This window comes from Apostichopus japonicus, chromosome 8 (assembly GCF_037975245.1).
Source record: "Apostichopus japonicus isolate 1M-3 chromosome 8, ASM3797524v1, whole genome shotgun sequence".
In the NCBI taxonomy this organism is placed as follows: domain Eukaryota; kingdom Metazoa; phylum Echinodermata; class Holothuroidea; order Aspidochirotida; family Stichopodidae; genus Apostichopus; species Apostichopus japonicus.
This window is the reverse complement of record NC_092568.1, coordinates 41,392,383-41,415,907: the sequence shown is the minus strand read 5'-3', so window position 1 is coordinate 41,415,907 and position 23,525 is coordinate 41,392,383. Positions and strand designations below refer to the sequence as shown.

The following is a 23,525-nucleotide window of genomic DNA, read 5'->3' as shown; positions in this document are numbered from 1 at the left end:
ATGCAACCTCACAGAAAACAAATACAAAAACATAGAGAATAAATATTAATATATAGCGATATTTCTTTATTATTTAATTTGTTTAGGTTACAGGATTTCGTCAATGACAATTTCTCTAACATTTTTACTTATAAACGGCTTGCTGACCTTCCCCAGAAGCTTGCTTTATAAACTGACTTTTTTAATATGTAACATCATGCTCTGATCATAAAACACCTCTGAAGGCTAACACAGTTATCCTTAAAAACAAACAGGATGATGTTTTCAAATAATTTAAAGTAACAAAATTAATAATCCAAATGATAAAATTTACAACAAAAATATGTCCGACACCAAAATGTATCTGAAGATTCATTATTGTTTAAAAAACTTAAGGCACATTATCCTTGTATATAATCCACAAAAAATACAGTTAAAGACTTTGCAGGAATATTGAAAGGAATCTATTGAAAAATGCTCATGTTGAAACAATCCCAATTCATTTGAAAATCTCAACAAAAAACAAGATGATTAAACAAGGTTATTTCAAGGGAAATTGAAACAGTATTTTAGCAACTTTATTCTGCTACTATCAATACTCACTTAGGTCTTTAATGCCTTAAGCCTAGCCTCGGGCAAGATAAAAGCCTCGTTGTAGGACATGAACAGGATCCTCTTGGTATTCTGAAAAAGCTATTTATATTTGGCTGTAGCTTGTCATACCATTCCTCCCAAGGAGTCCTCAATGATCAATCATCAAAGTACGACACACTCCTATATATATATATATATATATATATATATATATATATATATATTTTTTTTGATACACTTCATTGACTGAGGAGTACCTAGTGAATCTATTCAAACGTTTTGTCGCCTGTACATCTTAAATAAATTAGTATTTAAATCACATACAAAAAGCATGTAATGTTAAATGTATGCCCTAAAAAGCTGGTTTCTTTGGGAATGCTTCTTGTGAAACCATGTACTACCAACAAAACAGACTGCAATTACTTAAAGTAACCATTACTATGAAGTGAAAGTTAAAAGTCACACATGTATGTAAATAAATCAAAATTTGTTGCACAGAACTGACCTTTTATGCCAATTGTGTTATGGCTACACTAATTTGTCATTGTCTACTGTCTATAACATATAATAGTAAAGCTTCAATAGTTGCTCTCTACTGACAATACTGCTAAATTTCAGATAAATGCAGATATAACTTTAGTTTCATAAACCAGTAGCATGATGGTGAACCTTGCAGTGATATGCCGGCCATTACCATGTCAACACTGGCGGCTGGTGATTGGAAGAAAGCACAGGCAGAATATCAGTCACTCTGGAAAGAAACAAATATATGTAAAGGTATTAAGCCTGCTAATAGTCAGTTTGTACTACAACAATAACTGCAGGAGGCCATCAGAAGCAGTGGCATAATGCCTAGGGTTGATATAAACCAAACCAAGGCCCTGGAGCCTTAAGGGGCCTGAACCTAAAGAAAAAAATGATGCAGACAGCATTTTTTCTTGGAGCCAAATGTGGTGCGGTTTATGTTTAAAAATACATGTTTTGACTGCTGTATCTACGATAAATATACAGTACCATAAAATGTTATAAAGCCATCACCCGTTCCCATTTTGTGCCCGTTTTTCTTTCTGAATTATAAGAATGTCAAAATAAAATATAAAACTGTTAGCAAACTGCTTATCCACTAGAGAGCCTGTGTAGGAGAATGTGTAAAAGTAAGTTGGCCTGACGTCGGCAAACTTCTTGTGTGATTGATTCTAATGTTCAAGAGGTTAATATTTGGTTAACACTAGAATATCTTCACTTAAAATAAGCTAATAATAAGAAAGAAACCTGGTGCCCATGCTCTCAGTTCTCACTTTAGGGGGCCAACCTAGTCCTGTAGAGGGGTCATGCTGAACATACAGACATGCGATGAGGGGTCAACAAAACATGTTATTCTACCAGGACTTTATAGGCACGGTAGAACAAGGTGCTAAGGTTGTGAGGAGACAGGTAAGCCAGGAGCGGAGTAAATAAACTCCACTAATAATTTTAGGACTTGGCTGACAGACACAGGATTTGACTTAGTGTATCTTCTTTCTTAGAAATCTTTATACCTTGGTTCCAAACTGACCAGTCTCTCGAAGAATATCCTTGAACTCACCCATTCATCATCGTCGGCACCAGCACCCTCCTCTGTTCCCCCTGTAGCAGCCTGGGGTAGTCCCTGGGCCTTCAGATCCATGATTTTGTCTGTCCAGGATTCACCTACTTGTTTTTCTGGACCTGCAGCATTGCTGATGGTTTGACTGTCAGGTTCAATCTTTGAGATAGAGTCTGATGAAGGGTCCGAGTGAATTTAGAATTAATGGACAGTTTGTCAGGGAACAGTTGAGCATTCTGGCATTATTGACACTCCATCAAGGTAAAGATTTAGAAGAGCACAGTTTAAAGAATTGATAGTTTATCAGTTAAACTCTCTCTATCTCTCTCCTGGCAAAAACTTTTCAACCTTAAAGGGATATTCCAGTAGCTGAAGATAACTGCTTAAGAAAAATGCCTGACATGTTCTTTGACATAACAAGATTGAATATATACATTGTTGCATTTTATAATCACTACATTCAACATTGCAATAAAACATAAGGTTATTGAATATTAGATTGTAAGAAAAATGTGTAAATATTATTAAAAGTATTATCATCATTTATCTACAGTATGTCTACATTAACTTGTTAAGTTATGAATTAACCTTTTATAAAAATTGTAGCTTGGTAATATTCTTGGTTATAGGAAATGAGTGTTGGGGGAGGGCAGGGGGGGCAGAATCATTGTTACTGGCTAGTAGGTTGATCATAGGAAATACAACTCAGTATGAAGCTCCAAAGGTGTCTGACTTACAGATAAAGGGTCCGTCACCGTTGCTTTTGATCCTGACTTTATCTCCATCCTCCAGATCTAGGGGATCAAGCTGCCTCTCTTCGATCCAGAATGACATTGATCCTAAGTTACAGTACTTCTCTGTCCACGCCTTCAATTCTGGCCGATGGATGATACGATCTGCTTCAGACCAAGAAATCTTGTCAGAAGTTCCCTTCGCTTCCGTTTCTAAAAAGTTTAATCATTTAAACCCAAAATTATTATTTCAGTTTGGAGGAATGATTCATTTGTAACAACTTTGTGAAGATATGAAACAACTATTAGAAAATGCTGGATGCCAGTCACCTTAAATCAAGACTGTAAACCAAACAACTTGATCCACTCTCCACCCCAGTCCCCTTAAATCAAGACTGTAAACCAAACAACTTGATCCACTCTCCACCCCAGTCCCCTTAAATCAAGACTGTAAACCAAACAACTTGATCCACTCTCCACCCCAGCCCCCTTAAATCAAGACTGTAAACCAACCAACTTGATCCACTCTCCACCCCAGCCCCCTTAAATCAAGACTGTAAACCAAACAACTTGATCCACTCTCCACCCCAGCCCCCTTAAATCAAGACTGTAAACCAACCAACTTGATACACTCTCCACCCCAGTCCCCTTAAATCAAGACTGTAAACCAACCAACTTGATCCACTCTCCACCCCAGTCCCCTTAAGTCAGACTGTAAACCATACAACTTGATCCACTCTCCACCCCAGTCCCCTTAAATCAAGACTGTAAACCAAACAACTTGATCCACTCTCCACCCCAGCCCCCTTAAATCAAGACTGTAAACCAACCAACTTGATCCACTCTCCACCCCAGTCCCCTTAAGTCAGACTGTAAACCAAACAACTTGATCCACTCTCCACCCCAGTCCCCTTAAATCAAGACTGTAAACCAAACAACTTGATCCACTCTCCACCCCAGCCCCCTTAAATCAAGACTGTAAACCAACCAACTTGATCCACTCTCCACCCCAGTCCCCTTAAATCAAGACTGTAAACCAAACAACTTGATCCACTCTCCACCCCAGCCCCCTTAAATCAAGACTGTAAACCAACCAACTTGATCCACTCTCCACCCCAGTCCCCTTAAGTCAGACTGTAAACCATACAACTTGATCCACTCTCCACCCCAGTCCCCTTAAATCAAGACTGTAAACCAACCAACTTGATCCACTCTCCACCCCAGTCCCCTTAAGTCAGACTGTAAACCATACAACTTGATCCACTCTCCACCCCAGTCCCCTTAAATCAAGACTGTAAACCAACCAACTTGATCCACTCTCCACCCCAGTCCCCTTAAGTCAGACTGTAAACCATACAACTTGATCCACTCTCCACCCCAGCCCCCTTAAATCAAGACTGTAAACCAAACAACTTGATCCACTCTCCACCCCAGTCCCCTTAAGTCAGACTGTAAACCATACAACTTGATCCACTCTCCACCCCAGTCCCCTTAAATCAAGACTGTAAACCAAACAACTTGATCCACTCTCCACCCCAGTCCCCTTAAGTCAGACTGTAAACCAAACAACTTGATCCACTCTCCACCCCAGCCCCCTTAAGTCAGACTGTAAACCATACAACTTGATCCACTGTCCACCCCAGTCCCCTTAAATCAAGACTGTAACCCAAACAAATTGATCCACTCTCCACCCCAGTCACCTTAAATCAAGACTGTAACCATACAATCATGTCGGTGTTACGTCAGAGTGAGCATCACAAGTCCCTTGGAACGGGAGTAGATAATAGACATGATGGACAGATGCTTGTTTAGTTCTGCTGACACAACCTGCATTCTAGAGGCAGTCGGTGTCAACTATCACCCTTCAAGCACAAAAATAGAAAGTTGTAACTAACATTTAGCGTTTACCCCTGTAGCATTGCAAAACAAGCCAGTTGCAACAAAACTATTCTGCATTTTCTATAAACATTCAATTGACAGAACCACTCTTTTAGATCATTACATGAGCATGTCCTTATTATTTAGACCTTCTACCCTTTCCATATCTACACCATCTACACTAGGAAATGTTCTTCTTTGAGAATAATATATGAGTAGTTCAGTGTGTTCTTTTGTTCATGGAAATGCACTATGGATAGGATTTATCCTTACCATTTAGCTTTATAACTGTGATTATTAGGTGAGCTCTGAGCTGATCTCTTGAATATTTATGCATATTTTGGAAGTACGCAGGCCACAAAGCGAGCATCCAGGTCACATACAGGTCACTCACATGCAGGCCACACAGTGTTAATAGTTAGCTGTTGTGAATAGGTGTGGAGTGTGGAGAATTAGAAGGAACGGCAACAAATCTTAAGAACAATTCCAACAGTAAAAGAGAAGAGTTGATGTGCTAAACAGTGCAAGAATGTTAAGTACAGCTCTATATGATTCTTTATCTAAATTATTTAACTTGATGGCCACATCAGGTGCAGATTAGAGACTTAAGAATTAGTAAATGATTTGCTATAGGGATTAGCCACAAATAATCCAAGAACAAAACAGATTAGAATCCTCCAGTTTATGATTAACTCATTTGCACAACATTAATTAATTACTTAACCCTGTTCTAGATGCTACATTCCAAGCCATATATTATTTTCTTTGCACACTCTTCTAGTAATACCATGACTAGTTTTAGAGGATTCAACATCTTTAAACTTACAGGTTTTTTAGTTCATAATACACCAAGTAAAGGTCTCTTCCGACAGAGATATACAGGTTGACCTATTTATGGAGTATTAAATGCAACCATAAAGAAAAAAAGAAAGAAATCCTAGAAATATCTTTGGATTTTTCACAGTCAAAATTTTTCTTGAATTCAGAAAAAAAAAGAGTATTTTCTGACCATATAAATTAATTACTACATGGTTTGATTGTTTTTGTTTTGGTCTGAAAGGGATATTCCCTACAAGGCTGTTTACTTTATGTTGCTTAATTGATATTAATTGTGGAGTGCTTGTTAACACTCAGTAGACACAAATGTTTACTTACTGTATGATGGTCACTTACATCTTATACATTGTAAGGTACGTCTGAGGGGATACAGATTTACATTTAAATATTACATTTAACATTATTTAGAAAATTAGAATGTATGACATGACAAAGTAATGAACTATTACATACTCAACTTGTGTGTTATTACAGGGATGAGCTAGAACATGATCAGAAAGATCACAATTTATTTCCTCCAAATTTGAGATGCCAAACATGGCTACAAATCTCCAAAATTTATTTCCTGGAAGATTTAAAGGGTGTGAAGACTCGCGAAAAGAACCACCATCGATCCATGAAAATACACACACAGCTTGCTACTGTCGGTAATTAGACACTAGTGTACAGTCAGTACATACAGCTGCGGTCAATACCCACAGCACAGTCTAAAACCGATACAGCGATGGACATCTCAGGTCCAGCTAAAGATAACAAGGTATCACATTTCATTACTGCACAATCTGCATTTTGTAGCGACACAAACCAAACGTCACTTGCAAGGAACAGAGAGTTAACTTTTTCAGATGGCCGCACGCGGATTGGGACAAGTCTTCAATGCATTTAAAACTCTCCATTTTTTTTTTTTTTTTTTTTTTCAAGATTGCTCCAAAATAGCAAAAAAATATCACAGAACTTGCAGTTGTAAGTATTAAGATGTCTTACTGAAATTTGCATATTCATGAGTGACTATTACGTTGCTTTTTTTGAATATTTGGAACAATAAGGATGAACTGTAGTGTGTAGGAAATCCTCTTAACTTTTCAAACTCTGGTCTACAGGTGAAATCATTTCAGACATTAAGGTGTCAATTCTGAACAATATTTGGAGAAAGTGTAAAGGTTTGGGATTGAGGTGGTGGGGAGCTGGGGGGGGGGGCAGGAGGTGTGGCAGTAAGTTACTGCCACCTTAGCATTTGATGAGTGAATTAACTCAGTACAAACTCACTCAAAATAAGATCAATTAAGGTTTACGGCATACGGTATAGGTAACTTTCAGTAAGTTGAATGACGTATCCAGTATATGTATGTATGTATGTATGTATAGTGATCTTCCCGCAAGCAGGAACTCGCAAAAGAAGCCATGGAGGCTTATAGACTCGCAAGCTGACCGTAGCCAATCTCTCGGCACACATCCATTTAACGTCCATGTCGGGATGTTGTTATTGAACAACACCCTTGCCAGACGACACACATTGCTGTCGGCGGGGAATCGAACCGGGGATCTCATGACTGGGAGACGCCGGCGTTAACCACTAGGCTATACACTCCGCCGTAGAGTCACTGAAAGGTAATTGAAACTATTCACAAATGATAGAGATAATCTGTCCGATGAATTCAGAAACCAAATTTATAGGGTTACTGTTATACTGGACGGAATTAGATATCTATAGGTAACTGATCAAGTCACTTACTGTAAGATGAGTGAAGGTATCCAGTATTTACCTTCTTTGTCAGGTTAGGGTTACTGTTACTGGACTGAAGATATCTATAGGTAACTGACAAAGTCACTTACTGTAAGATGAGTGAAGGTATCCAGTATTTACCTTCTTTGTCAGGTTAGGGTTACTGGTACTGGATTGAAGATATCTATAGGTAACTGACGAAGTCACTTACTGTAGGATGAGTGAAGGTATCCAGTATTAACCTTCTTTGTAAGGTTAGGGTTACTGGTACTGGATTGAAGGTATCTATAGGTAACTGACAAAGTCACTTACTGTAAGATGAGTGAAGGTATCCAGTATTTACCTTCTTTGTCAGGTCAGGGTTACTGGTACTGGACTGAAGATATCTATAGGTAACTGACAAAGTCACTTACTGTAGGATGAGTGAAGGTATCCAGTATTTACCTTCTTTGTCAGGTCAGGGTTACTGGTACTGGACTGAAGATATCTATAGGTAACTGATAAAGTCACTTACTGTAAGATGAGTGAAGGTATCCAGTATTTACCTTCTTTGTCAGGTCAGGGTTACTGTTACTGGACTGAAGATATCTATAGGTAACTGACAAAGTCACTTACTGTAAGATGAGTGAAGGTATCCAGTATTTACCTTCTTTGTCAGGTTAGGGTTACTGTTAACAGACTGAAGATATCTATAGGTAACTGACAAAGTCACTTACTGTAAGATGAGTGAAGGTATCCAGTATTAACCTTCTTTGTAAGGTTAGGGTTACTGTTACTGGACTGAAGATATCTATAGGTAACTGATAAAGTCACTTACTGTAAGATGAGTGAAGGTATCCAGTATTTACCTTCTTCGTCAGGTCAAAATTAGGCTCTTCTTCTTCTCCATTGCCGTTAAATTTCCTTTTCAAGATGAACTTTGGCCTGACATGGAAGACAACATACCTAAACTGTGAATTAATGCGGACACAAAGTAAAGTCAACATGTGCCAGTTTGCACTGTATCAGTGTCAATAGATTGTATATCATGCCTATATGTATTACCTATATGTATTGCCTATATATATTGCCTATATGTATGCAAATTATAGACCATCAAAATGTCAACCTAGCAAACTGTGCACAGGTGGATTACTTGTTCTCAGCAAACAGCTTGACAAGTGGGAGGGAAAGTCTAGCATTGTGTAATATTTCTTCCTGCTTTCCCTAATCATTTCACCTTTTAAGTCACCTGAACCTTTTTGCATCACAAGAATTGACATATTGCTTTGAGATGCAAAACATGCATCAGCTACAGTACAACAATAGCGAAGAAAAACACAAATAGTTGTCGCTAACTTGGTATTAGGTGATGTTCAATGAATCATCATTTCTTGCTAATGTCGGTGAAGCATTAATGATACATTACATAAGCTTCACAATTATTTATTTCAACAATCGTAACAATTTATGTTATAAGTAAATAGAGAGAATATGTAATAGCTTAAAAGTGTTACTATCCAGATGAACTTAATTATTGTGTTTTGTAATTTACCTAATTCTGTGGTGGTACAGCTAGGTATGTGTTCAAAGTTCTCCACAGTTATTTTGAAACCAAAACACCTTATCTTACATCCTACATATTCAGCAGCTGTCTAGAGTTGTTTCATTCTGAAAGCAATTTCTGAAGGTTCAGTACGGCCATTACCAAATATCTTCAAGTGAAATGTAAACATTTCCAGAATCCTGAATTTCTTTTTGTGTTATCTCAGACCCGTCAACTCTCCCGGTTTTACCGGGAGACTCCCGGTTTTTACCCGAATCTCCCGGCCTCCCGGTTTCATATTCTATTCTCCCGGTTTTTTAATGTTTCATCACTTGCGACATTTCTGAAAATAGCCAACAATTAGTGATATACTTAGTAATTCCCCACAGTAACGTTGAACAGGAAAGGCTATTCAGTGTAGTTCGCAAGAACAAGACAGACAGTTGGTCAAGTCTCAAGCTTGATGGGGCTCTATCTAGCATACTAGCCATGAAGTTGCAGTACCCAGAGTCCACTGTTCCGTTTCAAATGGAAGCCTACTAAAGAAACCCTGTAGAAAGCGAAGCGAGCTGCTGTAAACTACAACAAGAAACACTGATTGGATGATTCTCTCACTGTATTGCATAAGTAGACTTTACTTATTTAGGAGTATTTATATCATTTCAGTTGAAAATTACCAACCTCCCTATTTTCCCCTTGTTCTCCCTCTTTTTTTGGCCCTGAAAAATGTTATTCTCCCTATTTTGGGGTCAAACTGGTTGACAGGTCTGTTATCTGTATATTGACCAAAATTTTTAGAATGTTGAATTTACAGTATTTATGTTATGAATAGAATGTCCAGTTAGCCTCTGAAGTATATCCTGCTATGATCAAAACGTCAGGCCCTTGTACTTTACAACAGTATTTTCTTGAAAGTTAGTTATTAGCAACAAAGAGTACCCTCAAATCATTTTATACGAGAAAATACTTGGTTTATTTAGAGAAAGAACATCAAATATTTTGAACCAAGCTTGGTGACCATCTTTTCAAATATATCTAGGGGAGGGGAAACATTGAACATATCTACTGATAACTGTATGATGTCAAAAAAAGCGTACCTTCTTAGTAGATGAATCTGTAATGACATGCCGTGACCTTTTATGTATGATTGCCTCCAATACAATACCATTTCCGCCACTGAAAATAAAACAAGATGGCCGAAAATTACATTATGGTTAAGTACAGTAACTTACAAAGCATAGTGAAAGGAAGGATAATTGGGCAACTTAGTCTTAGAAAATGAGCAACTCACTTGTTTACAAAAGTAAACCCAACTTCAAAGTTCAAGTAATGAACACAATTTAAATTTTTCTGGGGAAGGATGCTCCCTGATCCAATACCTGGAGGTTAGCTTCAACTACCATTGGGCAACTTGTCAAAACATCATGCGATTTCCAAGCACAGAGAAATTGAACGTTAACTAAGTACCTAAAGAAACTAATGTTACTTGTTACTGTTAGGTCATCGCCTAAGTTACTGTAGGCTAGTTTCGCGAAACTAGCCTAGAATACTGTAAGTTACGTTACTCGTTAGTTGGTCTACGGTGTACGTTTAAACAAAGTTTCACCTGTTAGCTGTTATAATTCCCCATATTTTGGAGTACGAATGATTTTCTACAGGGATGGAATTAAGTGGTTTGTTGTCATATATTCTAGACATGTTTCAAAATATCGTAGAATGGACAGTATTCTGCCTTCCCTTCCGTGATTAACAATAACAGTAGTCGTTGTGCAAATTAACACGTCACTTCCTTAATTTCCGAGTAGCAGACGACAGTAATTGCCTGTACTGTACTACAGCGATTGCGCTTTCATGTTCCTTTGTTGGTGTCGTCTTCGCCTTAGTTTTTTTACTTATGATATTTTTGAATCAGTTTAGACCAGTAAAGGTTATCGAAAAGGTATGAGCACATGAAAATGGTATAAGTATGACTGGTAATGACTTTCTGGTAACTTCTTACTGACAAGACAAATAACGATGTCAGTACACGTTGTTTGTTCGGCTGGCTGATGAACAACATTTTTTTCAATTTCAAATGTACTTTTCATTTGTTTGTACAAGATTAATTCATAAATAACATTGCAGTAGGAAGGTTACTATGTGAATGACCCTTGGAGAACAGCTGTTATCTGATAACGTTTCCGTATTGACCAGGCAACCGGGTGGAAAGTGCTAGTGTTACAAGAGTCCTTATGCATCTGGTTTTATGGGGAAGAATATGAAACATCCCCTTATTCGACCGATTGCTCGCTAAGCAGTGGGGCGCAACTCCTCACTTGCAGGGCCGTCTTAACGCATGGGCCCACTGGGCCCTGGCCCCGTGATGTCAGGGGCCCCGCAATCGTAGTAACCCCATGTCTTAATCTGGGAGGAAAACTTATTGAATAGGCCAGAAAATGCCGCAAGTTCCGTAAGTTTCCCCAGTTGAAAGACTCAACACAAGGGTGTTACAAATGGTGAGTCCAGTATTGTTAGGTAAGGGATGGAGGGCAACTGGAAGATTACTCTTCTAGAATGTAATTCAGCTTTTAGATATATCACGTATGTTATTCAGCTAAAGCTTTATGCTTTATGCGCGACATAGGGAGGGGTGGTAAATGCAGGCATGTCTATGCTTGAGCGATTGTCAAGGATGTCAATTTTTCACGCAACTTTTTTCGAACTCACTTGATTGAGTGGCCCCGCTCCATTGCCGGGTCCAGGGCCCGGTGATCTCAGTTTTTCATCTAGTGTACATGTAATATTGCAAATAATATTGCTACATTGACTCACCCTTGTAGATGTTTCCACAGATAAAGGTTATTTAGAGGGCAGTTAATAAATGTGATTGTGTCGTCCTCCGTTCCCTTCCCTCCCTCCCTCCCTCCCTCCCTCCCTCCCTCCCTCCCTCCCTCCCTCCCTCCCTCCCTCCCTCCCTCCCTCCCTCCCTCCCTCCCTCCCTCCCTCCCTCCCTCCCTCCCTCCCTCCCTCCCTCCCTCCCTCCCTCCCTCCCTCCCTCCCTCCCTCCCTCCCTCCCTCCCTCCCTCCCTCCCTCCCTCCCTCCCTCCCTCCCTCCCTTCCTCCCTCCCTCCCTCCCTCCCTCCCTCCCTCCCTCCCTCCCTCCCTCCCTCCCTCCCTCCCTCCCTCCCTCCCTCCCTCCCTCCCTCCCTCCCTCCCTCCCTCCCTCCCTCCCTCCCTCCCTCCCTTCCAATCTCACACAAAATATTATTTGCAAATAATTGTGTTTAGCGCAGCTTATTTATAGACCTGATTTTATATTCTAGAATACCTCAAAATGCGCAAGTTTGACGTCAAAATTTTCTTTCATTTTTCTTGGGAGGCTGCAAAGAAATAGAGATATCTTTTTGAGGACCCCATAACCCCCTAAACTGGAGTCGGCTTCAACGACCTAGCAAGAAACCCTCCGTCCGTATTCTTGCAAGTTTATTTGGCAAAATATATTTAAATTTCTTTTGGTACGCTCTTTAATTGGTCTTTCATACAAAGCACAATATCAAGATTGTATCATTTATTCTGGGGAAGGGCCTCAAATTCCCCATCAAAGAGGACTGCTTCTAAGACCCCAGAGCAGTAACCCTCCATTTTAAAATCACCTAACTTATAAATTATAGTCTAAATATGCCTCAGAATACACCATTTGACTTCTGTTTTGCTTTCTTTCTCTTTTTTTTTTGCTGGAGAAGGACCACAGACCCCCCCCCCCCCACTCCCCCTCCCCTCTTCCCCAACTTGACTTTAAGTTTTCATCTTTTATCTCTGGTAACGGTACCCCAGACTCGCATACATCAAAGTCGGCTTCTATGACCCCATGGCAGTACCCCAACCTTTATAAAATACTTCATTAGCATCTGGTACTCCCATAAAGGTTCAAATCACTGCCTAAATCATTCGAGGAAAGTTTTGAGTTTATTTATTATTTATTACTTACTTATAGACATTAATTAGAATCTAAATATGCCTCAGAATCCACCATTTGAGATTTAAAAGTTAATTATTTATTGGGCGAGGAAAACCCAGAACCCTCTTCAATTGGAGTCGGCTTCAATGAACACAACACAACACCCTTCTTTATCAATATTTCTTTCGCCTCTTGTCATTTCCACAAGAGTTTTTGTTCAAATATTAGTCAAAATTATTTTTTTTTATTTTTCTGTTTTATTAGGGTTTTACTCCCTGATTATGACAATCAAGTAACTTACACCAAAAGAGGGCGGTAATCTAACATAAATACGCTACGAATGTATGCTTTCGGTTAATAAAAAAATCGCTTCTATTAGGTATTTAAAGCCAGTAGGTGGTTAAAGCAGTGTATATGTCACTAATGATACACTGTGATCTAATTTAAATGGCTTACAGTAATGCCTTACGTCAGTGAGGGTGTATAAGCGTTCCAATCTAAATCTAACTACAGCCCTGCATATGATTAACTAGAGTGTGCAAACTGCACAAGTAAGTTCATTTCCGGCGGTGTAAGTTGCGCACGGTAGTCCCCCTCCACTGTTAGAGCACTTCGCCTCTACCATTGTTAGTCGACCACTGTTAGCACTCGCTTCACCTCCAGTTCCTTCCACGGGTCGGGAGTATTTGTCCATACACAGGAACTCAGACTTATGATGGACCGCATCGGACCGTTCAGCCATCAAATAACCCTTATATTCACGGTTCCACTCATCAGATGGGCATGTATGCTTCCCTGGGACCATAAGGTGGGAAAATCGACCAGTGGCTTTGCAAACTGCACATGAAACGTCATGGTACTGGAAACCTTGGAAAAGTGGGAAGTCAGATATCTGATATTCCACACTGTAGAGGAATGCTCGGAAATCTCCCGCACCAGCAACAGGATGATCAAACTCAGGATCAGTCGGGACACAGAGAACATTAGAACCTGCACCAGGAAGGTCTCGGTGTCTCGATCCGGCAGCGATACCTGAAAAGATCAAAACTCTTCAAGTGAATCTCGTTTTTCCCCGACAAGACGTCGGAAAATGAGACAAGCTCCTAGAACTAACTATGGAACTAAGACTAACACTCTAAAGATAAATTCGAGACAGTGGCGTAGGAAGGTACTTTTGAGTGGGGGGGGGGGGGGGCTGAAGACTGACGGCCGGCCTGGGGGAGGGGTCTAAGGGGAGGGGGTGTCCCCCTCCCCTTTGGAATTTTTTTGCATTTCCAGGTGGCCTCAGATGCAATTTGGTGCAATATAGCACACTTCAACCCACCCACTCCATTTTGTATATAATTTTGCATTTTCACTTGGCCTTAGATGCAATTTGGTGCTCCAAATGAGATTTTTTTCTCATTTGGAAATGAAAAAGGGGTTTTCTGACTTGCGAAGCGGGGGGGGGGGGGCGGAATGATACTTCCGCCCCTCCATATTTTTCACTGGGGGGGGGGCTGGCGCCCCCCAGCCCCCCGGTTCCTACGCCCTTGATTCGAGATGTAAAGATCTCGTGCTATTCCTTTGAAGAAATCAAGTAAAGCAACGCTAAGATTAAGAACCATAAGTCTGTATCATGTCAAAACTGTTAGTTGCATGTGAGAAGTAGACCCATCCATAGCTCTTGGCCAGAGACCATGCCAATCAGGTGCGGATCAGGTGCACACACGCACACACACACACACGAACGCACGCGCCCACGCACACACACTCGCACACTAATAAAAAATAGCTAGTTATTAGCAAAATTTTGCTCTTGACCTAATTATGGTTCTAGTTGATAGTCTAGATTTGATATTAACAATTTCATTTATTTTTCTGGGGGAACATCATGGGGGGGGGGGGCTCATTTTTCAACTATCCTAGGGCCACATTCCCTCCTTTCTAAAATCATGGATTGGCCACTACCAAAGGGGTAAAAAATGATAGAGCAGTGGCATAGGAAACTGTCACAAAGTGAGGTGCCATAAAAGCGGTGGGGTTTAGCGTATTCCCTATAGAAGAAGTTTTCGTTTTGAAGAAGTTACGGTGACCCAGATCGGAGGTTGGGAATTTAAACAGTTTGTCCCGAATTTTTCAGTTTTCTCAAAATTCGAATATTTTCTCACACTTTCGTGTGTTTTTCTTCGGAATATTGACTTGTTGTATCGAAGTTTCATTCACATATCTCAAATCCTTCCCCAAATTATTGGATATTTATGTCCAAATTTCGACTTTATTTTTTCTTTATTTTGACTATTTTCTCGAAATTTCGCCAAATTTGGTGCCAAATTCGACCATTGATATCACGATTTTAACTATTGACTCAAAAATTAGTATTTATACTTTTTTTCTGGAAGTGTTTCGATATAAAGAGGAAAAAATGGTATGAACAAGTACAAACTTGCGACTGTTTAATCTGAAACTGATGGATATTTTATCTCAAAATTAGCAATAAAATTTGCAACATTACCTATAAATTTAATCCATCCCTGGGTAGTGTGGGGGCGGGGTGAACATTTGACAACCACACGCACCTTGCCCTGGGAGTCGGTGTTTTAGTTAACCCCCCCCCCCCCCACACACACACACTTATGAACTCTTAGAAATGACCCTGGAGCACCCCAGTGTCTCTTGCCTTTAATCAGTCCCTGTTGGTTATACGCGGCTACATCAGGGGATGGCTAAAGATACTTCGCCTATAGTCTCGTCATGAAACCAATAAAGTTCTCATATTATTAATTGGTACTATATTGCTTTTTAGTGCTGTATTTCTAATTAAGTCCTTTAGGTTTATTCCTATACATACCACTGTACACCAATTCAGAATTTGCGGCGCAATCGGTTCGCCCCCAGTGCACGTAGATGGCTCCACTCTTGTGATGCGTCTGGTCTGGTTCCGGTTGAGGACAAATGTCACCGGCATTTATAACAGCTGAGAAAGGAAAAGTGACGTAAACTCAAATTGAGCTAAAACTGAACATGGAGCATAAGTTTTCCTTTTCTGTCCCACCCGACTGATCATGTAATGCCCCCCCCCCTCCTTCCCGACCTGCCCTTTGCCTACGCCACTGCTATACCTAGTTTACTATACTTACCGACAGCATCTCTCCCGTCTCTTCCAGGTGGGCCAGGGATTCCAGGTGAACCATGAGGACCAGGTGGACCAAGGGGTCCAGGAATTCCTTCTCTCCCTTGTTCACCTGGAGGGCCTGGTTCTCCCGGAGGACCTGGGGGTCGGCCTGTATACAAATATCGACAGATAAAAAGTACAACATTAAAAATGGAAGTCAGAAATCAGAAAGTGATCAGAAAGCCCGCCTAGGAGTATTATAACAGACATGTAAACGTACATTTTAATCTGAGCAAGAAAGCAGTAGATATATGCAATTTCGACTAATGCATGCATTTCCATAATTCATCTTAACCCATCTCTACTTTAGCTGTAAAAATGTACTCAACAAATCTTTGGGGACTGCACGTTGACCCCCCCCCCCCCATAAAAAAATCAGAGCTTTCATATATACTTTAAAAGAGATGGTCGGTAGCGGTACGAGAAATTCCATGGCGAGGGGAGGGGGGGGGGCGGCAGCAAACAGTTTAGGACAAAAAAGTTTGGAAGGGCAAAAATCGTACCAGTGAAAAGTACGCATCACGGGAACATTTAGGAGGCTAGGGAACACACTTTAGGAGGCTAGGGAACACGTCCTACCCCAACTCACCCAGACTGCAGTGACTAGCTGAGCAACGTTTCGAAAAATGAACCAACAAAAGCGGCAACTTACGTTATAATAGTTATAAATGTACGCTGTTGTTCCCGCGAGTGCAAGGCCCCAAAAAAGTTGCAGCACTTTTATATAGTTTTTGTGATTTGTGATTTTGAAGCTGTCAGAAAGAGTCATTACCCTTATAGTTCTCTCGAATGCATATCTCAAAGCCCGAGTGAGGGTCCAGGGGGCGAAGCTTGAGCGTTTTCAGATATTCATTGTACCCCCGTAGCGAATTTATAGCACAAAATTCATGTGAGAGAGAAATTCAATTTCTATGGAATTTATTTCAAAGCCTTGGTCGGGGGATCCGGGGACATGGGGGGGGGGGCAAGAAGTTGTTGGATTTTGATGTATTGCTTTTTCTCCCTTAAAGCACAATAAAAAACATGTCAGAGAGAGGAATTTAATTTCTTTAAAAGTTATTCCAAGCCTGGAAGCTGAGGTATAGCTCGGACAGTTCTATTTCAGTTAAGCACAGAAATACATCCAAGAGAATTTAATTTCATGGGGTAGCGGAGGGGGACTGGGCAACCCCCCCCCTTAGTACAGAGACTGGTGATGGTTAAGAAATTAATAAATTTTTTGGAATATGAAAGATTACTTTGAATTGGATTGTCCTCAATCTGGTGAAGCCAAGGACCCGTAGAGCACGCCGGGACCGGGAAAGGCGCTTGCAGCAACAAATCCTTGACCGCTTTGGTCTGTTTTAAGACAAGGAAGGACGGCGGTAGGGGCGGAGGAGAAACTTGAATACTATTTCAGTTTTCCATGACACCGGTACCTCCCTTCCTCCACGCCATTAGGTAGCAGTAAAGAAACCCTAAACTTAGATTATCTGGTATTTCAACATATCCCGACACTGTAAAACTGTCTTACTCAGTGGCGTCGTGCCCATTGGGGCCCGGAGGGGCACAGGCCCCCCCCCCCCAAATTTTGTGAAAGGTGTCATAATTTTTTTGAAATAATTTAAAAAAAAAAGTGTTGTCGAAATCGAAACGCACCCGACCGCGCGGAAGCGTGCAAGCAGACTGCCATTGACTCATTTTGGAACCTAACTCAGCGACGTTGAATGAGAACAGTGTCAGCAACTGAATTTCTTGTAGGGCCTACGAGAAATGGTGCTTCTGTTGACTGCTTGATCAATGGTTGTGAATTGTTGATATTCAGTCAATCGAAACAGTTAAATAATTACTGGTTGATAACTAATGAACCAAATGTGCCATCAACGCTGCCATCGCTGAACAATATTATATATACGTAGTCCCAGAGTAAGTGCAACCCGTTACCTTTGCCAAAGTCAGTCAATTTTCCATGAAAAAATGGCAAACTTTTTAATTGTTTTCTAAGCCTGTAACAAAGTTCGGAAAATTAAGATAAATGTAGTGAACAGAGATTATGCGACTCCATGTGAACTTCTTCTTAAGTAATGCAATCAGTTCGCTAAAAGGTACACTAGGATAAATTTTCCTCATGATCTGATAGGTAGTTTCGAAAAAAAGAATAATAATAATCATTTCAAATACAGTCACAATTAACCTGGAAAATAATCACTTCGTTATCGCACGTTTTACCTTAGGTTTCACTACTTTCGCTTTTTCTGCCCATGTTTTCAAACGGCATAGCTTTTTCTTCACCCAGTCTCCACTTCTCACGGGCATGGGCGGCGATCATGGATCAGCCAACACAAAAATGTTTCGATTTCTTAAATTTTGGGCGCTTCTGGGAGACGAGGAATTGGTAAACTGAGGAATAAATGGCGATCACTTCCTTCGAGAATATTTCCCAAAATAAAACATTGCCGGAAATTTTTATCAATTTTAGGGGTGTTGCTTACCGCCATAAGGCACGGGAAGTGCCGTTTCCTGCAATCTGAGGGGTCTGCCAGGCGAAAAATTTTCTTGTACGCTGCGCGCCAACCTGTGGTGGCGCTCCGCTTAGATAGTCATCACCTACTCAAGGCCCCCCCCCCCCAAATTATTTTCGCACGACGCCCCTGGTCTTACTGTGTAACATTACTAATACGGTGTATTACAAAACCATCTTGAAAAGAGTGTACAATCTCTAATGATTAGTCTACCGGGATGTAGACCTGATAGGCTTACCTCGTTTGTTGGGGGCTTGCCTTCTCGATCTCGCTTGGTTCTCATTCTCATCCAGAGCAAGTGAAACTGATGTCTCTTGCAGGTCACCCTCCTACAAAATTAATGTATACGGCACAAGTAAGAAATGTAGATGATGAAGTATATAATAGTACTTGTTGTTATCCATATGCAAATCAAGCATGGACCAACGAAATACTAGATCATATATAAGTATCCCCACGTTGGAACTTTGATACTTTCATGTCACACTTACAGTGGTGGAGCTAGGGGTATTGGTCAAGGGGGCGAGAATGGTCTGTAGGGGCGCTTTCGACACTATCTAAGCAGAGCGCCACCACAGGTTGGCGCGGAGCGTACAGATTTTTTTGAGTACAGATATTCCCTAGATCGCCGGAAATGACCCTTTCCGGGCCTTGCTAATTTGCAAATAATGTGACAAATGTCAATAGGTAGATGAGAGCGCAATACAAAAATCAATAATAGCGAATAAGTAAAAAGTGGTAAAAAGCTGAAAAGGTCGCCAGAAGTCTATTTGAGTCCGTCAGGGAGGGGGGGGGGGGCATCCGCCCCCTAACTGTATGGACGCTCCGCCACTGCACACTTATACTAGGGACAGAATGAATAGTATGAATAACGTACCTATTTTCTATAGAAGAAAATTTCCGGAAGTGTTCATATTGTCACTACATGTGGTGAAAGCGCGACATGCAAGTATACCATAAAGTATAAAAGAAAAGTGTTCCACTTGCAGGCCGCCCAGCAAACACAAAACGTTTTTAAAACGTTATTAAAACGTTTCGTCTTTTGTTTTGATAACGTTATTTGTGGTGTAAAAAATATGTCACGAAAACGTTTTCATGCTATTATTTCAAAACATTTTTTTCTTTTCTTTCGTTAAAACATTAATATAACATTAATATCTCATAAAAACGTCATGCCGACGTATTTATAAGACCACTTTTAACGATATAAAAACATATTTTATAGAGGCTCTTTAAAAATGTTATGATAACGTTTTGTGTTTGCTGAGCGTATATAGTCGAACCATGGAGCTCTGTTTATAGTTCCATGGTCGAACCAAGTGATAAGTGCTGACGGCCGGCTGAAATGTAAAATACCTAATAGAGGGCGGGCTACAATAGGTACGCTACGGGAACGTACGCTGCGAGAAGCATATATCTTCTTACAACTTACTCGTCGTTAACTATGTTCTATGAATTATTGCCGCCTTGTCTCCAATTACTATATATGAAACTTCCTTTGAAGTTGTCGAAATGGGTTCAGATTAGGCTTATTGAGTTAACCACAAAGGCCACATTATGTAGGAATTGGTCAATGGCACATGAATACGGGGAATTTCGAAGTTTATTTTCATTTAAAATGGACGTTTAATGAGTGAATAATTATTTAGGATAATTATCGGTTTTAATTCCATCGGATTTTGACAACAGTGCTATCTTATACAAGCAGAACGTATTCCCAATGTTTAATTATTGTTAAGTGTTTTTTTTTTTCAATCCTTTTTTTTAAACAGTTGCGTCAAGGCATCTATTTTTGGTTCGACCACATATTTTTGTTTTAAGAGTATAATGCTATGACTTCACGTTAACTATGTTAGTAATTTTGTTAACCATGTCCATTCTGATAACTTACAATGCGTTATTGATATACAGAGCCAGGCCTTTTGATCCTGTTCTCCAGAGGTACACCATTTCCGTCATTTTAAAAAACACGGAAATGTTCATAGAGAACTATTCAGACTGGAAGAATTAAATTAAATTAACACAAACGTGGTTACTTACCCGATTTTCAGCTAAAAGCGCATCTCTTTCAGCCCGAGACAAGAGGTCCAGATTTTCATCCGACAGCTCAGCCCCTGTCACGTGACAGATAAACAGGACGATGAAAGTCACTGCGACGTACATAATTGAGTCAGTCAAGTAATCGGCAAAATAGGATGAATGAAGCCGAGGGGGGATATTACTGCTTTTATATGTTAACAACATGTATCAGGTAACAGAATATATCAATTGTTCTATTGTTGTTCAGTTAAATGCCATCAACAATCTCACGGTCGTCTCAAATGACTGAGAAATACGATACACATCCGGATATACGTCTAGCATGAACCTCGACGTAGCAGAATACAAACAAGTGAAACATTTTCTTCTTCTTCCTCTTTGTTTTCACGCTAAAGTTTTCATGATGGTGGTTTGCAGTACTTCCCCACTGGCGCGTCCCTCTCATCTGTTGTTATCCGAAGTACTCCAACAGAAATTGTCAGAGTCGGAACCGGGACGGTAAAAAATGCACACACACGCAAAGTCGTTTATACTGAGAAATATAATTAAAATGATGGCCCAATGATAATACCACGTAGCTCTAAACAAACTTACCGAAACAACCAAATCTCGAACGTCTGCCAAAAATTGTTGCCCTTCCTCCTCTAAAAATTCGATTTCGTAACAGAAAATAAAACATGAAAGCGTAATTTAAACTTCTATTCTCTGACTCTTGAAACGAGGGACCACAAAATGCATCGTTCTCTCAAACTATAATCACCTACTTTATCAGTTTTACTCAATGTGTAAAGGCTGCAAAGGGGGACGTAGTGACAAATGAAACACTGGGGCTAGTGGACCGCTTGAAGTTAAATATATTTGTTCCTTTTGTGCTGGTTCGTTTATAACAGTTATCGTATAGACGACGTTGATGAATAGCGCCATTACTTCCGAACTTTTCACCGCGCGTTTGCGTCCGCACCGTCAATGCTAGACTTCCCTGTGAAGTTCGAAGTACTTTATCACATGACTGGTATGACTACGATGGAACACGATCTCTCGATAATTATGAAATGAAGCTTATCTATTTGTAACTCTATCTACCTGCTTGGTTTTGTAACTCTATCTACCTGCTTGGTTTTTGGTTGCACTGAGCGATCACTATAGGTTATACACAAGTCTATGAAAATAAAAATAACAGTGTCTTGCAGAAATTGGTGCTTTTGTGTATTAAAGTATCTGAAGTTTAATAATCAATACCCCTTTTGCTATGCGTTTGTAATATGTTTTATAGTCACTATAATATTTAACATGCTTTGTATAAATGTTCTCAAAGTCAATTTATTGTTATAATGTTTGACATCCCCACGTAAAACCCTACCCACCTGATGGTAACGGCCCAACTTTTCTTTTTCACTTCCTTTGTTTCACATCTTAATTACCATAATATTATATAACATGACATACCTAATGCCTACTTTGTAAATATAAGATTATTTTCTAAACGTAACACCCGTCACATGGAATTGACCTCATGTATCCTACAGAGTTAATAGATAGGCTGTATTTATTCAAGAAACCTCCACACGAAATATGGAGCATAGTGAAAGTTAACATGTGCAGCCTAACCGACTCACCTTCATCAATTATTCAAAACAGAAATATGTTGTGATGTTTCTTCTAAACATTGATATTCTGTGTATTTTCTTTCACCATTGAAAACCGAAAATGATCGGTGGATTAAATCAAACAGAATTTCCAAATATTTATATTATTTCAAGTCACAAAAACCGCTTTGAAATTCTAAATCCCTTTTTGGAAAGATACACAATATAGGTTTCTTAGGAAAACTAAGTAGCCTCTTTACTCGACTGTAAGCAAATGTCCCACGCTGTTGGTTCCAGGCATAAAGTGGCTTCAAATGGCATCGATATCCTCACCTTCTCTAGATGCCATATGTATTACTTCCATCTATAATACACTTCAACATCACAGCAACACAAACACACAAGACCCTTTTGGTAACACCTAAAGAGATGTCCCCTGTTAATTTTGAGCACTTTCCTGACTCGGATATGAGAATAATCGGGTGGATTGATATCAACTCTATTGGCTTTACAACCTACTGGCTGAACATGGTACTGATCAAGGTATATCATTCTGTTACAATAGCAGTGGCGGCGCCAAGGTGGTGTGGGGGAGGGGAATTTGCCCCAATCGTGATGATTACCCCGCCAGTCCCCCCCACCCCAGCAGTCGACTGCGGTAAAGACTGAAACACACTCCCTTACGTCCAACTTTTTCAGATTTGGGTAATCTTGAGCTAACAAAATGCAATATCTTCTTGAAATACATTGCAATGCAATTGAATTCCTCTCTCTAATGTACTTCTGTACAAGAGAAATTTCTAAAGCACGGCAGCTTCCGATCTTGGAATACCTACCACTGAAACTAAGTTCCTCTTTCTGACATGTTGTTTGTTGCCCAAAATCGCTAAGAGAGAACAAAAAATATCTAAAAATCCTTAACTTCTGGGGCATTCTGCCCATGAACCCCAACCACGGCTTTGAAACTAATTTCCTAGAAGTTGAATGCTCTCTGTGACATGCGTTTTGTGCTTTAAGAGAACAAGGAATATCTGGAAAGTTTTGAGCTTTCGGGACTTAGTGCCCTGCTCGCCCGCCCCCCCCCCCCCAACTACGGCTTTGAGATAAATACTGCATGTGTGACTCCTCTTTCTGACTTGTATTTTGGCGCTCCAAATGCGACAAAGAAAAGTGTTGCAGCTTCTGCGGTCTGCACTCCCAGACAATAACAGTGCAGTAGTAATTATAAGCAAGTTGCCGCTTTTGTTGGTTTATTTTTTGAAACGTTGCTCAGCTAGTCACTGCAGTCGGTCGTAAAAGCCAAAAATGGAAATCTGAAATAGCTGTCAAGTTTCTCCTTCGCCCCTACCGCGCCACCCTTCTCTTAAACAGACGAAAGTGACCGAGGATTTGTCGCCGTAAGCGCCTTTTCGGTGACGGCGTTCTCTACTGAACCCTGTAAGTCCAGATAGGTTC

General features: G+C 40.2%; 2 protein-coding genes across 3 annotated transcripts; both read right to left on the bottom strand.

The window, feature by feature from the left end:
* Positions 1–45: 45 nt before the first annotated feature.
* LOC139972046 (arpin-like) lies at positions 46–11,755 on the bottom strand. 2 transcript variants are annotated; one of them, XM_071978926.1, is made up of 7 exons: positions 10,459–11,755; positions 9,950–10,028; positions 8,176–8,277; positions 8,044–8,074; positions 2,896–3,102; positions 2,159–2,331; positions 46–1,324 (listed from the first exon to the last, which is right to left on the bottom strand). In XM_071978926.1, the coding sequence occupies exons 1-7, from the start codon at positions 10,548–10,550 to the stop codon at positions 1,316–1,318; spliced, it is 693 nt and encodes a 230-aa protein (XP_071835027.1). In that variant the 5' UTR covers positions 10,551–11,755; the 3' UTR covers positions 46–1,315. The 2 variants fall into 2 exon arrangements, with proteins under 2 accessions (XP_071835027.1, XP_071835028.1); XM_071978927.1 differs by lacking the exon at positions 8,044–8,074 and having other exon boundaries at positions 8,145–8,277.
* Positions 11,756–13,023: 1,268 nt separating this feature from the next.
* LOC139972043 (uncharacterized) lies at positions 13,024–20,648 on the bottom strand. The gene is made up of 5 exons (XM_071978921.1): positions 20,485–20,648; positions 18,683–18,773; positions 15,909–16,052; positions 15,620–15,745; positions 13,024–13,821 (listed from the first exon to the last, which is right to left on the bottom strand). Exons 1-5 carry the CDS (start codon positions 20,605–20,607, stop codon positions 13,319–13,321), a joined length of 987 nt encoding a protein of 328 aa, XP_071835022.1. The 5' UTR covers positions 20,608–20,648; the 3' UTR covers positions 13,024–13,318.
* Positions 20,649–23,525: the final 2,877 nt, after the last annotated feature.